This window comes from Bubalus kerabau, chromosome 20 (genome assembly GCF_029407905.1).
Source record: "Bubalus kerabau isolate K-KA32 ecotype Philippines breed swamp buffalo chromosome 20, PCC_UOA_SB_1v2, whole genome shotgun sequence".
In the NCBI taxonomy this organism is placed as follows: Eukaryota; Metazoa; Chordata; class Mammalia; order Artiodactyla; family Bovidae; genus Bubalus; species Bubalus kerabau.
The window spans coordinates 40,278,553-40,292,573 of record NC_073643.1 but is presented as its reverse complement, the minus strand read 5'-3'; the positions used below and the strand labels follow the sequence as shown (position 1 = coordinate 40,292,573).

Below are 14,021 nucleotides of genomic sequence, written 5' to 3'. Positions count from 1 at the left end.
TTTGAATCAGTTCTAATGAGGTGGATGAAACTGGAGCCTATTATACAGAGTGAAGTAAGCCAGAAAGAAAAACACCAATACAGTATACTAACGCATATATATGGAATTTAGAAAGATGGTAACAATAACCCTGTGTACGAGACAGCAAAAGAGACACTGATGTATAGAACAGTCTTATGGACTCTGTGGGAGAGGGAGAGGGTGGGAAGATTTGGGAGAATGGCATTGAAACATGTAAAATATCATGTATGAAATGAGTTGCCAGTCCAGGTTGGATGCACCATACTGGATGCTTGGGGCTGGTGCACTGGGACGACCCAGAGGGATGGAATGGGGAGGGAGGAGGGAGGAGGGTTCAGGATGGGGAACACATGTATACCTGTGGCGGATTCATTTTGATATTTGGCAAAACTAATACAGTTATGTAAAGTTTAAAAAAAAAAAAAAAAACCTGAAAATATTCTAGACTGGACCATATTCAACTTTTACCAATGCAGTTACAAAATGTAATTTTAAAATATATTAAAATTACAAAATGTAATTTAAAAATACATTTTAAAAAATCAAGATAAGCACACGAAGGCAACAATGACTAGGGAACATAGAAGTTGTCAGCAGATCAGATCAGTCGCTCAGTCGTGTCCCTTGTCATAGGGCCCTGATTTTTTTTTTTTCCCCTGTGCTGCATAGCTCGGGGGATATTAGTTCCCCACCAGGGATGCAATCCGAAACCCCTCCAGTGGAAGTGCGGAGCCTTCACCCCAGACCACCAGGGAAGTCCCTGGCCCTGCTTTACTCACAGCCCTGGGCCCAGGTGACAGCTTCTTACCTGGCAAGCATTGTACAGGAGCTGATGCTCGAACTTCTTGATCCCAAGAATGTTCTGGAACATCTCGTAGAGTTGCTCTTTGCTCAGAATCAGCTCGGAAGCGGCGCTGGCCGTCATCCGGGCCTGCTGCTTCCTGGGGTCCTCCTCCCCGCGGTAAATGGCATCAAACTTGGCCATCCAGGAGCTCAGCACGGTCTCCTTGCTGAGGCCGTCGATCTCCGGCAGACTGCGCACGCGCTTCTCAATGTGCTTCTTGAAGACTTCTCGCGAGTCGTTGGCAGAGCAGCCGCCGCTCTGCACCATGCGTGCCACGCGGTCGCTCTTCAGGAACACCTGTGTGGGAGGGGGCAGGGCAGACGTCAGAAAGCTGCCCTGGAAGAAGTGTTTCCTGGGGCGGGGGCGGGGCTGACCCCTTCGAGGGCATCCCAGGAGGCACCGGGGTGGGTCAGAGCCTGACTGCTACCTCCTAGCTGTGGGAACTCAGGGGAGTCTCTTAGGCGTTCTGCTTTTGTGTCCAAATCTGGAAAATGGGAATGACAGTGGTATTTCCTAGATTGTCTCAAGGATAAAATGAGACAGTCATATCCTGAGAGGCAGCCTGATATAGAGACTCAGCTACTCAGACTGCTTGGGTCCTTTCTCTGCCACTTAGTGGCGTATTTCTTACAACAGATTAGCCTCTTTGTACTTCAGTTTTCTCATCTATAAAATTGGGACAAGAGTAGTTTCTACAGCGCATGTGCTTCTAAATGAGGGATAAATGAGTCAATATATGATAAACACTTGAAAGGGTGGTTCATATTAATACCATATGGGTTGTTGTGGTGGTGGGTATTATTTTTATATGTAAAATAGCCGGGATGATGTCTGGTCATAGCACTTCACACAGTACATAGTCCACTATTTATATCTCATTTTATCCTCTCAGTGATACTCATCACAGTTCATATTGAACAAGGATTGCATAAATATGTATTTCAGGCCTGTCTCCCCTCCCCAAATGTAAACTCCACGTGGGCCAGAAATGTGCCCTTCTTCTTCCCCCAAATATCACCACCCATCTTTAGAGTAGAGCCTCCTGCTTTGAGAGTGAATAATGAGGAAGGCAGGCCTTACACTCAATCCATTTTGTAAATGGGAAAGCCAAGACTTCAGAGAGGAGTCTTTTTTTTAACTCATTAACTCAAAATGGACAACTCTATAAATGCATGGTCTCTTGACTTCACCCTGGTTCCTCCCTTTCCTATGAGTCTCACCTGCCTGGTGGGACAGCCCTTGGTTATCTTGCTAGTGCTGCCTTGATCCTGGGATAGAGCAGCCATTAGCAACAGTTTCCTTTCACTGCATCTGGAACCGTATATAAGCTACACAGTTCTGGGGTGTCATACAAGGCAGTGAAGCTGCTGCTTCCTATTCACCAAGAGGAAACACCTGACGTTTTTGAGCCATGTCCTGTCCTAGTCACGGTTCAGAAGGTACATAAATAGCCTTCCAGAAGCAGAACAAATATGCACTTCCCTGTCATATTTCAGAGAATACCTGTGGTAGGCGATTGCTTGGGGGGCATCTCATTGCCTCCCACTTCATCACAAAGCCTTCCTTGGGGAGGAGAGATATTAGAAAGTTGGACTCCATTTATTGTCAATTGAATGAACTCATTCAGAGAGAAAAAGGACCAAGGATTTGTTTCACAGGCTACAGGCCATGGCCTGCTCCACTGTGCTTGGGAATGGTACTCAGTTGAGACCTTAGAGTTCATTTAAAAATCAATTATTAAAAAAAAAAAAGGTTACAAATGAATCGCGGCTTTAAGAGCTTTAATGAGCTAGCAATTCACCTGAAACTCTATAATGCTTAATGCAGGTAGTTTCTCCATGTAACGAACGCACTGTGTTTCAGTTATAGGTCTAGATCTCAAGGAGCATCAAAGTTTTGAAGCAAAAGAGGAAGTTTCTGGAGTGACAGTATAACACTGTGATGTGACCTGTAAACCATACTCCCAGGCCAGCTCTGCCATTAACTTTCTGTGTAACCTTGGGTAAGTTACGTCATCTCTCTGATCCTCTAGTATCTTATCTATACACTGAGGGAGTTGAACTATAAAACTTTGAGCTTGTCTTTTAAGCTATAAAGTTTATACTGTTACTCATGAGTCCATTCACCCTTTCTTTAGGTACTCACTGGAGGAAGGCATGTGCCAGGTGCCAGAGTTAGAATGAGGAGGAAAGAGATGTTGCCCCAGCCCTCATGCCTCTGTGACATTGGCCTATTCCTCCCACACAAATATCATTACGACCTGGGACAAGAGCTAACCAAGGGAAGCTGTGCAGCTTCATGCATGCTTGTAGCCAGGAATACATTCCAACATGTGGTCAGGAAAGCCTTCCTGGAGAACTCCTTTAAGGTGAAATGTGAAAGACGGGTAGGAGAAGAATGAAAGAAGGAATAACATATGTAAACACACTGAGGATCTGAGGAAATAAGGAGAAGTCAGTGTGGCTGTGGCGAGAGAAGCGTGAAAATGATCAGTGTAAGATAGGTAGAAGGGGCCAGATGGCCAACGGCATGGGAGGTTCTATTAAGAACATTAACTCTCATTTGAAGGGCACTGGGAAGCCAATGAAGGCTTTAAATCTAGACAGGACACAATCAGGTTCACATACTCTGGCTTTAATGTAGAAAATGGACCTGAAGAAGGCCAGGAGAGTAGACAGGAGGCCAGTTGAGAGACAGCTTATGAGCACAGGTGAGTGACGGTGGTAGCGATGCAAAGGGGTTAATTCCTTGCTGTCAGCACTAGTGAATATTAGAGGAGACTTAAAAACATTCACTCAACAATGAAGCCACACTCTCCTTCCATTTGTCCATAGCAGCGTCCCACAAACCTGGAACGGGACCCCATTTCAGGTTCTCAGCACCGTATTCTTTTCCCCCAGAGCCCCTCCACAGCTGCTATCTGTCCTTTGTCTCTCTAACTTTAGTTAATGTCTGAGGCTCCAGATAGACTATATAAGTCCTCGGAAGGCAGGAGTTGTATCTGCTTTGTTCCTATTATTTTTTTCTGAGTGCCTAAGACAGTGCCTGGCACATAGTTGGTGCTATGTCGAATGAGAAAAATCAGTGAATGAACAACAGGAACAAAGCAGACATCTCAAAGCAAAGACCCTATGCAGATTATATCTGGATGGAGGGAAGAAGGTAAAGAAGATACCAGCAAGCACAAATACACTGGTCTCTTAAAAACAATTGACTGACACTACGTTTTCCATGAGACCTGACAATAGGGGATAAGAAATGAGGAAGTGTTAGTCTCTCAGTTGTGTCTAACTCTTCGAGACCCCATGGACTATAGCCCACCAGGTTCCTCTGTCCATGGGATTCTCCAGGCAAGAATACTGGAGTGGGTTGCCATGCCCTTCTCTGGGGAAGAAATGAGGATATTGGCACATTGGTCCCAGTCAGCATCCATAACTGGTGATCCCTGGGTCCTGCACACGTTATCTGCTTTCCACAGGTCCTTCCTTTATACACAATAGCCACTAAATATATATTCGTTGTACTACTAGCGGATGGCTTTAGACAATCACTTAACTTCTATCAACCTCACTCCTTCACCATTACCTGGGGTTCAACCAGCCAGCCTTCTCTGAGAAAGATCAAATTGAAAAGACTCTGAAAAGTGGAGGGCTCCATCTGTCCACAGGTAAGATACAATCACTAGGCCCCAGAACAAAAGGAGATGAGTGGAATGTTAAGAGAATAGAGGAAGGAGGCAGAAGATGGAGGAGACGGACAAGTGCCAAAAAAGCAGCAAGTCAGCCACAGGGAGAAACGGTGGCAGCAGAAAGCTAATTTTCCAGGCACATCATCTGTCTTGGCTTCTCAGTCTTGTCCGAAGGGAAGCCACGCAGGCAACGTACTTGTGTGTCTCTAAAACGACCCTTGAAATTCATTTGTACCAGGAGCTCTATCTGGTATTTTGTGTTTTGTTTTCTGTTTCATTTTTCAGTGGCTCTTGCAAGAGACTTCAACTCCAGGCACAGCTCTATGCGGCACATCCATAAATCCTGCCCGCTTCTCTGCCAACTCCCAGACAGGTCATAATGGGAGAGGGCAGATAAACAAATAAATACGAAACAGTGAAGGGCAGTCAATTCAGCAACTCAGCCTCATCCATCAGTTCTTCCCTCCATTGCCAGAGCCAGGCAGCCTCAAGGTTGTTTTAGAAACACAGAAGCGCATCGGTACTTAATGATGGGACATGCTATGGGGTAAAGCTGGCCCAGTCCCTGCTTCTCTACAGACAGGCTGAGAACACAAGGTGGATCCTCTCCTGCTCTACAAAAGCACATCATTTCAACATAAATAAGAAAAATACCTAGATGCTATAGTAAATAAGATTTTGAAAACCTACAAAAACCAGGTTACTAACAATGTTTCTGATGACTGGCACACACATAATGGTAATCGTGGGCTCTAGTGTCAGACAACCTGAGATCAAATTCTGGCTCCACCAGCTGCTGGCTTTGGCAGCTGAGCAACTTACTTCATCTTTCTGAGCTTCAGTTTTATCATCTTTCAAATGGGAATCATAACCACCCTGCTGTGCAGGATTGGCAAGGGAACTCAATGAGACCATGAAAGGCAACTGATGAACACGCTGCCTGCTCCAAGAACGTAATAAAAGTTAACTGTTATTTTTAAATTGATTATTATACAACCATGAAAAAAGATAACTTTTCTTCTTTTATCAGCATCAAAGGATGTCCATGATATGCTGCTAAATCGGAGACTTCCAGTCATAGGGGTGAAGTGGGGTTGGGGCACAGGACTGTAACTTTTGATTGAGAACATCACAGGTACTGTAATAAAACTTTTTACTGATGATTGAGCTAGCACAGGTGTGACTTTTGCAGAAGTAGAAAGATTGAAAACAACTGTGAAATGAAACAAATGGGTTATTAACATTTTTAAGTTATTTTCCATCTTAACATGGAAATCAAGGATCTATCTTTCCAAGTATAGATATATCAAAAAGTACCTGGAAAGACATATACCAAAATTTAATAGTGGTTGTCTAGCATGATGGGATTAGAGGTATTTTCCTAACCATTTCATTTCCATTTTTTCCCTATTGTCTAGTTTTACAATTGACATGCTTGACTTTCACAGTTATATAAATCACCCCTTTCTACGTGGGAAAATGACAAATTTTACTTTCACTGAGGCAAGATGCATGTAAATTTCTTAAATAAAAAGCATCTTTGGATCTTAAAGACTTTTTTTGTCAGAAAGTAAGGGGAACCTAGGCAAATTTAAGAAACATATCTGAGGCCATGACCTATGCTAAGTGGTGGAAGGTTAGGAACCAAAGTAATTCCCTTGCCCCTTTCTATGTCCTTTCCCCCTGCCTTGACCTTGACCTTCCATCCCCATGTCTAGGCCCCAAACTAGGGAGTGGATTGATTCTGTAACTTTCAATCCTCTTTTATCAATTATTTCTACACAGCAGGTGGGCACTATATCACCACTCTTCCACTCTTTATTCATAACAGCACTTTTTTGTTGAAGATTTATGATGAGGTTGTATGTCTAAGTGTGTGTGTTTGGAATGAAATCTTGACAGCAAGGAAGATACTACTACAGATGAAGAAACTGAAGCTCAGAGGTGGCTGAGGTCCCACAGCCACTCTGCAGCCAAACCAGAATCCACCCCCACTTTCAGACACTCAACTCATCCTCTTGCTTCTGGTCCCCAACTTTTTGACACCAAGGACCAGTTTCATGGAAGACAATTTTTCCACAGACCGAGGAGAGGGGAATTGTTCTGGGATGATTTGAGTACATTACATTTATTGTGCACTTTATTTCTATTACTATTACATCAGCTCCACCTGAGATCACCAAGCATTAGCTCCCAGAGGCTGGGGACCCCTAGTAGTCTTAACCACTCGGCCCTCTGCTCCCTCCTTCCTTGCCTGGTTGTTCCCACAGGAATAAGTGCCTTTAGAATGGCTGGTTACTCTTTTCCTAGGCCACTGAGGAATCATAGTGGTTTTGCCTATGAAAATGTATAGCCTTATTTTAGAAAAATAGCCAGGTCACACACACATCTACTTTTCTTAGATTAAAAAAAGTTCAGTGATAAAGATGAAATGACATACGTCACCCTGTGCAGAGGACACCTGCAGGTTTTGCCTGCCAACCATCCATCCCCTTCTGTAACAGCACCTCATTCCGAGAACACCTTTATTGCTACACACTATTTCGCTGGGGCTGTCACTCACGGGACCGTGCGCTTCCTTTGCCAAGTAGTGAACTGGGGCCTGAACTTGGCATTCAGACTCCCTCTTCTGGGGTTCAGATTCAGAGAGGGGAAGCATAAGAAAGGGACGGGGTTGAAGTAGATTCATGCCAGTGATGGGGTATGCATTATATCCTGCTACCCAGCTTCCTGAGGCTAAGCTATCCTGCGTCCCATCTTCTCTCTAGATGGTTTTTCTCTTTTGATAACAAAACAACAGTTGTTGTTGTTATTAGGGCTTAATTTAGCCACAGTCAGTTTCTGTTACTCGCAATCAAAGAACTCTGTTGGATACACTATTCAAATTTAGTGTGACAAAAACTAACTGAGGCTTTGTTAGAGAAGATCAGCTAAAAATAAAATGAAACAAAACGAAACTCAGTCATAGCAGTGGTGCTGGCTGCAGTCCAGACAGCAGCTGTCCTGCTCTAACAGGAGTGCTGGTCTGCATGCCGTCTACCGTGCTCTACACTCCCCGGGCCCACCAGTTGCCCCCATGTTTCCTTCCAAGCAGGGTCTCAGTGAGGAAGGTTCTGTAAGACCTTTCCATCTGCCTCTCTTCACTGCTGTCAGGGCCAGCCTGTGAAGGAACGAAAATTAAGCAGGTAAATGGGGAGGGAGGTGAGGATGAGGATGGAGGGTGGGAGGGCTTATGTTTCACAATTTGTCTTAAAAGAGCTGAGAGTTAGAAAAATGTGGGGGCCCTGGAGAAACGGGGTGGGGGACTCTCTGATGGCTTAGCCCCGTGGCATGGAAACAGGATGAAGTTGCTGAGCTAGATCTCAGAGCATCCACCTTGGTGCCCAGCCCTCAAAGCCATCATGAAAGAGATTAAAGGATTAATCTCCTGCCCTGCTTGATCTGCTTTGCCACAGGGAACCTTGGTCTCCCTCTATCCTGGCCCGCTCTGCTTCCAGGCCTGACTAGCTTGCAATGAATGCTGGGCAGCTGGGCTCAGACTGGGCTGGATGTGGGTGGGCACAGATGGAACAAGGACAGTGGCTCCCCACTCCCTTTATTAAAAAAAAAATGCTCATTACTACTCTAGCAGGTTGACAAAGCATTATTGTCTTTGCAAAACAATGGTATTTCCAGAAACTGACTTTAGTATTAATAACTGACTATAGTAATCTCAGAACTTTTGGAGAAAATGTGTTTGTTTGTTTGTTTTTAAGTTGTCATTATCACTTGTAAACTGGGACATATCAGGGTTGGTATGGTGGGATGGAGAGAGAGAGTATGTGTAGGGGAGTGGAGGTTGAGAATTTAGGAGACTATCTGTTGGTTTTGGCTCTTAAGCATACATTCCCCCTTCTATTAAAAAGCGTCCCAGTTTCTTAATGGGAAACCAGGCCATTTCAACACAAATGGTTCCAGTGGGACTGAACCTGCACTCCAGCTCCAGAGGTGGTGTCTGTCCTGGGTCTGATCCTTGGTCTACCTGGTGAGGCAAACACTGACATAAAAGCCACTGGGTCCCAGAGGAAGGGATGGGACTCTGCAACTGGGCAGAGGAAAAGATGCTAGCTCTCCACTGCCCAAGAATGAAAGGAGAGAGAGCAAGTGATGAGTAATCAACTTGGAGCACTCCCAAATGATGTATCAATCCTGATGCCTTGACTAGGGACCTTTGCTTCAGAGGATTAGGCTTCCCAAGAAACATGAATCTCAAGACACTCTAAAGCTTTACTAATGAATACAGTAAATAATTAATACCCGACATTATTTCCTGTTACTCAGATCTCAATATTAAATATTCAGTAATTTCTTTATGTTTATATTCTCATCAGACTAAACAGAAGCCCTTTCAAATAAACTAGCCACTATAGAGGAAAATATCAGGACAACTATAGATATCATGGTAATTTCCAGAGACTCATTAGCAAGTTGATGACTATTAATTTTCAAATTTAATTAATAGATAGAAATGGTGCTTTCTTGTAATTTATATCATTAGTCAAATGAGCTTTCTAATTAAGATCTGCAATCTGCAAATTTACAAACTCATGAATTACTCTAAACATGGAGAATTATTGATAAGTGTCTGCCTGGTCTCAACTGGTTTCCAGATTTTGACAAAAGGGGGGATAATTGGTTTCAAGCCCTGGCAGTTTCTAAACAGAACCTTCTTAAATATATTTAGGTTATTCACTGCCACACAAACACTGTAATTGCATATCTCATTTCCATTCGCCCTTAAATCTAACCAAAAAATATATCACAGCAGATGAAGCATTAAATTCGACCCTTATTGGCAATCATTAACACTGTTTGTAAAATGAAAAAAAATTAAATCTGACATATATAAAAACAAATCAGACTTCTAAAACAGATCCAAATAGAAATTTCATTGAGGAAAAAATAGCATGCAAAATGAGTCTGTGGATGGACCTAGCAAACATCAAGGAGACAAAGGCTGTTTACTATTAAAGGCTAACTAGCAAACCAATCAATAATATTTTCACAAGATCTCATTGCAATCTTGCTCCACTCTTTCCATGAAAGAAGGAGTCAAGTGCTTAGCAACAAGAAGGAGCGTTTCACTGAATCAATCAACGAACATTTTTAAAACATCTACTGAGAAACACAGCGCTCAAGGGCAGAATAAGCATGTGCTCATTGACTGAGGCAGGGACACCAGTGTTTTTGTTTTAAAACAATTTTCTACCTAAAAACTGAGTAAAGAAAGGAAAAAAGGAGGAAGGCATTTTAATAGCTGTGTGACTTTGAAAAATTGACCTAACTTCCCTGAGCCTCAGTCTCTTCATCAGTAAAATGGGAATAATATCACTATTGTCAAGATTAAACAATAAATGGTATGTAAAACACTCACCACTCTTCCTGGTATAACAATTTACAATTTCCCTCACCCCTTGAACAAAATGCTTCTTTATACTCCTTAAAGTTATAATCAATCACAGACCCCTTGACCTCAAGAAAGATGGCCCTGTAGAAGGCCAAAGCTACTGTTCTCACTGACCAGTATTTCAGAAACCCCAGACTCCAGGTTTGAGCAGTGTTGGCATTCTTCTGTCCGGTGAACCTTACCTCATAGTAACTCTGGACAGCGTTCATAAAGGCTTCGTCAGCCACGATTTGGGTTTCCCCATTGAGGAAAGCCTGAAACCGGTCCTTGACTGTCTGCAGCTGTTGTTTGCTGATCTGTAAGAAACAGAGGAGGAGGAGATGGTGAGGACCTTCTCTAAACAAGGGTCACAGTTACTTTATATTGAAGATGCCAGGCCCATTGGCATGCTGGAGCTGGCGTGTACTGGCATGTGGAAGCTGACTGCTATATTTGCAGAAATTCTGTGAGGCAGCTGTTAAACATATCATTACTAAAAATTAATATAAATTAGAGCTAAATTATATTAAAAACAAAATTCAAAAACTCAGAATTCAATGCTTCCTGCTTCTTTGATTATTTGTGTTTTTGAGATTACTTACATCTATTGTATTTCCATGGTGGAAATGATAGATAATGGGTTGCTACCATACATTTCTTCCCAGTTTTGCATTCAATTATTTTATTTTTTTTTTATTTTGAGAGGCAGATATCAGCCAAGGTGGAGAACCCAGAAATTAACCCACATATACATAACTCACTAATATACGGCAAGGGAGCTAAGAATACTTAATAGGGAAAGGACAATCTCTTCAATAAATGATGTTGGAAAACCAGATATTCACATGCATCAGAATGAAACTGCACTCCTATCTTCTACCACACACACACACACACACACACACACACAAACACTTCCCTGATAACTCAGTTGGTAAAGAATCTGCTTGCAGTGCAGGAGATCCTGGTTCAATTCCTGGGGTCGGGAAGATCCGCTGGAGAAGGGATAAGCCACCCACTCCAGTATTCTTGGGCTTCCCTGTGGCTCAGCTGGTAAAGAATCTGCCCCCAATTTGGGAGCCCTGGGTTTGATCCCTGGGTTAGGAAGATCCCTTGGAGAAGGGAAAGGCTACCCCCTCCAGTATTCTGGCCTGGAGAATTCCATGGACTACAGCCCATGTTGTCACAAAGAGTGAGACATGACTGAATGACTATCACTTTCACAAAAATTAATTCAAATATGTTAAAGACAAATGTAAGACCTGGAACTGTTATCCTACAGAGGAAAACATAGGGTAAAGCTTCCTGACATTGGTCTTGGCAATGATTTTTTGGCTATCACACCAAAATCACAAAGAATAACATCAAAAATAAACAGATGAGACTACATTAAACTAAAAAGCTGTCACATAGCCAAAGAAACAATCAGCAAAATGAAATACAATCTATGGAATGGGAGAAAATATTTTCAAATCATTTGCCTGGTAAGAGGTTAATACCCATAAGACATATACCTCAATAGAAAAAAAAAAAGATTAAAAAAATGGGCAGAGGACTTGAATAGACATTTTTCCACAGAAGACATACAAATGGCCACTTAGTACATGAAAAGATGCTCTATTTTACTAATCATGAGGGAAATGCCAATCAAAACCGCCATCACCACACACCTGCTAGAGTAGCTATTATCAAAAAGATAAGATATAAGTATTGGCAAAGGTGTTGAGAAAAGGAAATTCTATTAACTGTTGCTAGAATTGGTACAGCCACTGTGGTTTCTGAAAAAATTAAAAATACAACTACCATATGCTCTAGCAATCCCACTTCTAGGTATACATTCCCAGGAAGGGAAGGAAGACACTCTCTTGAAGAGATAACTCCTTCCCATGTTCATTGCAGTATTATTTATAATAACCAAAATATAGAAACAACCTACTCCTCATCAATGTATGAACAGGTAAAGAAAATTTGATATGTATATATGCATGTGTGTACATACGCACATACCTATACATTCATAATACATACATTGGAATATTATCATAAGTACACAAACACACACATTGGAATATTATTCAGCCATAACAAGAAAATCCTCCTTTTGCAACAACACGTAGGCACCTTGAAGGCACTATGCTAAGTGAAATAAGTCAGACAGACAAAGACAAATATTGTATGCTCTCACATATGCAGAATCTAAAAAACCCGAACTCATAAAAATAGAGACCACAATAGTGGCTACTGGGGGCTGGGGGTGGGGGAAATGCAATCAAAGAGTGAAAATTTCTGGCCATAAGATGAGTAAGTTCTAGAATTCTAATATGTATTAACATAGTGGCTATAATTTATATTACTCTATTAAGTATTTGAAAGTTGTAAAGAGAGTAATGTTACATGCTATCACAAGAGAAAAATGGTAATTATGTGAGGGGATAGAAGGGTTAACCAACCTTCTTGTGGTAAGATTCTGCAGTATATGCATGGACTGAATTGCCACACTGTATGTCTTAAACCTATGTATGTTATATTTCAATCATATTTCGATAAAGCTTGGGGGTAAGTATCCTGCTAAGTGCAGCATGGAAATAGACAAAAGTTTTTAAACTGTACTGTTATTCCAGGGTGTGGCATAGATAACTGGAGCAGTAGGTTATATGTGATTCTCTACCTCATCAAGCCTGCCTTTCTTCCCCACTTAGGAAAGCATCCCTGAAAGATTCCTGTTTATTTTCTCTTCTCCCTCCCTTATCTAGCTGTGTTCCACTGTCTTTCAGTCTCAGGAAGCCCTTCTCAAACCCTAGCCTATATTTGCCTGCTAAGTAATTCCAGGCCACATCATGTATTCTAACTACTTGTTCAGTTCAGTTCAGTTCAGTCGCTCAGTCGTGTCCGACTCTTTGCGACCCCATGAATCGCAGCACGCCAGGCCTCCCTGTCCATCACCAACACTACTTGTTATGATCAAATTTGTTAGATGATCTGTCTCTTCTTGCTATTTTGTTCACTGATGTTTCCCCAGGGCCAACTTAGTGCCTTAATACATGCCAGGTATTCATGTTAAATGGATGAATGAATGAAGTATATAGAAGATAAAGTATTCTTGAACATCCTTTCATCATTTCTAATTTAGCTAAAAAGAAAGTCAGCTAACAACTTTGCTCTTTTAAACGTTATTCATACAAAGTCATGGGTTTCTCTGGTGGCTCAGACAGTAAAGAATCTACCTGCAATGCATGAGACACAGGAGATCAGGTTTGATTCCCTGAGTTGGGATGATACTCTGGAGAAAGGCATGGCAACTCACTCCAATATTCTTGCCTGGAGAATTCCATGAACAGAAGAGTCAGGTGGGCTACAATCTGTGCGGTCACAAAGAATCAGACATGACTCAGTAACTTTCACTTTTTGTACAAAGTCACACCTCCTAATTGACCATAGGATGCTGTGTCTGAGAACCGCTGCTCTAGTAGAAAGACGAAGCAGATCATTTCAGGCCCAGTTCTATCAACCCCTGTGTCATCTTGGAAAAGTGACTTATGTTTTCCAAGTTGGCCAAACTTACAATTCATTGCTGGAATAGGGCCATGATTAAATAAATAAATGTTATCTCATCCTCAGTTTTCTTACTTGCAAAATGGTAATAATCCTAATTACTCACTACCTTGGGATAGTTATAGCTATTCAGTGACATGATACGAGTTATTTTTTTTAATTATGAGTTTCTATATACATTGAGAGTGTTTTCACCACTTGAGTCAAAGAAAGTTTTGCTAGTAGAAAATAAGGCTAAAAGCTATAGGAGACTGAAGTCTGGTGTGAGTTTTGACTCCATCAGGAAATTAATTGAAGCAGAACAGATTTTTGAAAACAGATATACACTAAAGTTGGGGTGCTTTAGCTCATTTTTTGTACTTTGGGAGAACTGGGGAATGGTGAATTTGGAGGCAGACGTAGGGGCCTTCCCTGGTGGCTCAGTGGTAAAGAGCATACGGGCCAAAGCTGAAGATGCAGGTTCGACCCCTGGGTTGGGAAGATCCCCTGTA

The 14,021-nt window shown here is 42.1% G+C and overlaps 1 protein-coding gene across 7 annotated transcripts in view; it reads right to left on the bottom strand.

Moving 5' to 3' along the window:
* Positions 1 to 14,021, bottom strand: part of CADPS (calcium dependent secretion activator) — a 474,061-nt gene that overhangs the window by 348,299 nt on the left and 111,741 nt on the right. For all 7 annotated transcript variants that reach the window (XM_055558508.1, XM_055558510.1, XM_055558511.1 and 4 more), the window contains exons 2-3: positions 10,182 to 10,295; positions 830 to 1,162 (exon numbers count right to left, since the gene is read on the bottom strand). In XM_055558508.1, the coding sequence (XP_055414483.1) occupies positions 830 to 1,162; positions 10,182 to 10,295 (447 nt within the window). The remainder of the gene's footprint in view (positions 1 to 829; positions 1,163 to 10,181; positions 10,296 to 14,021) is intronic.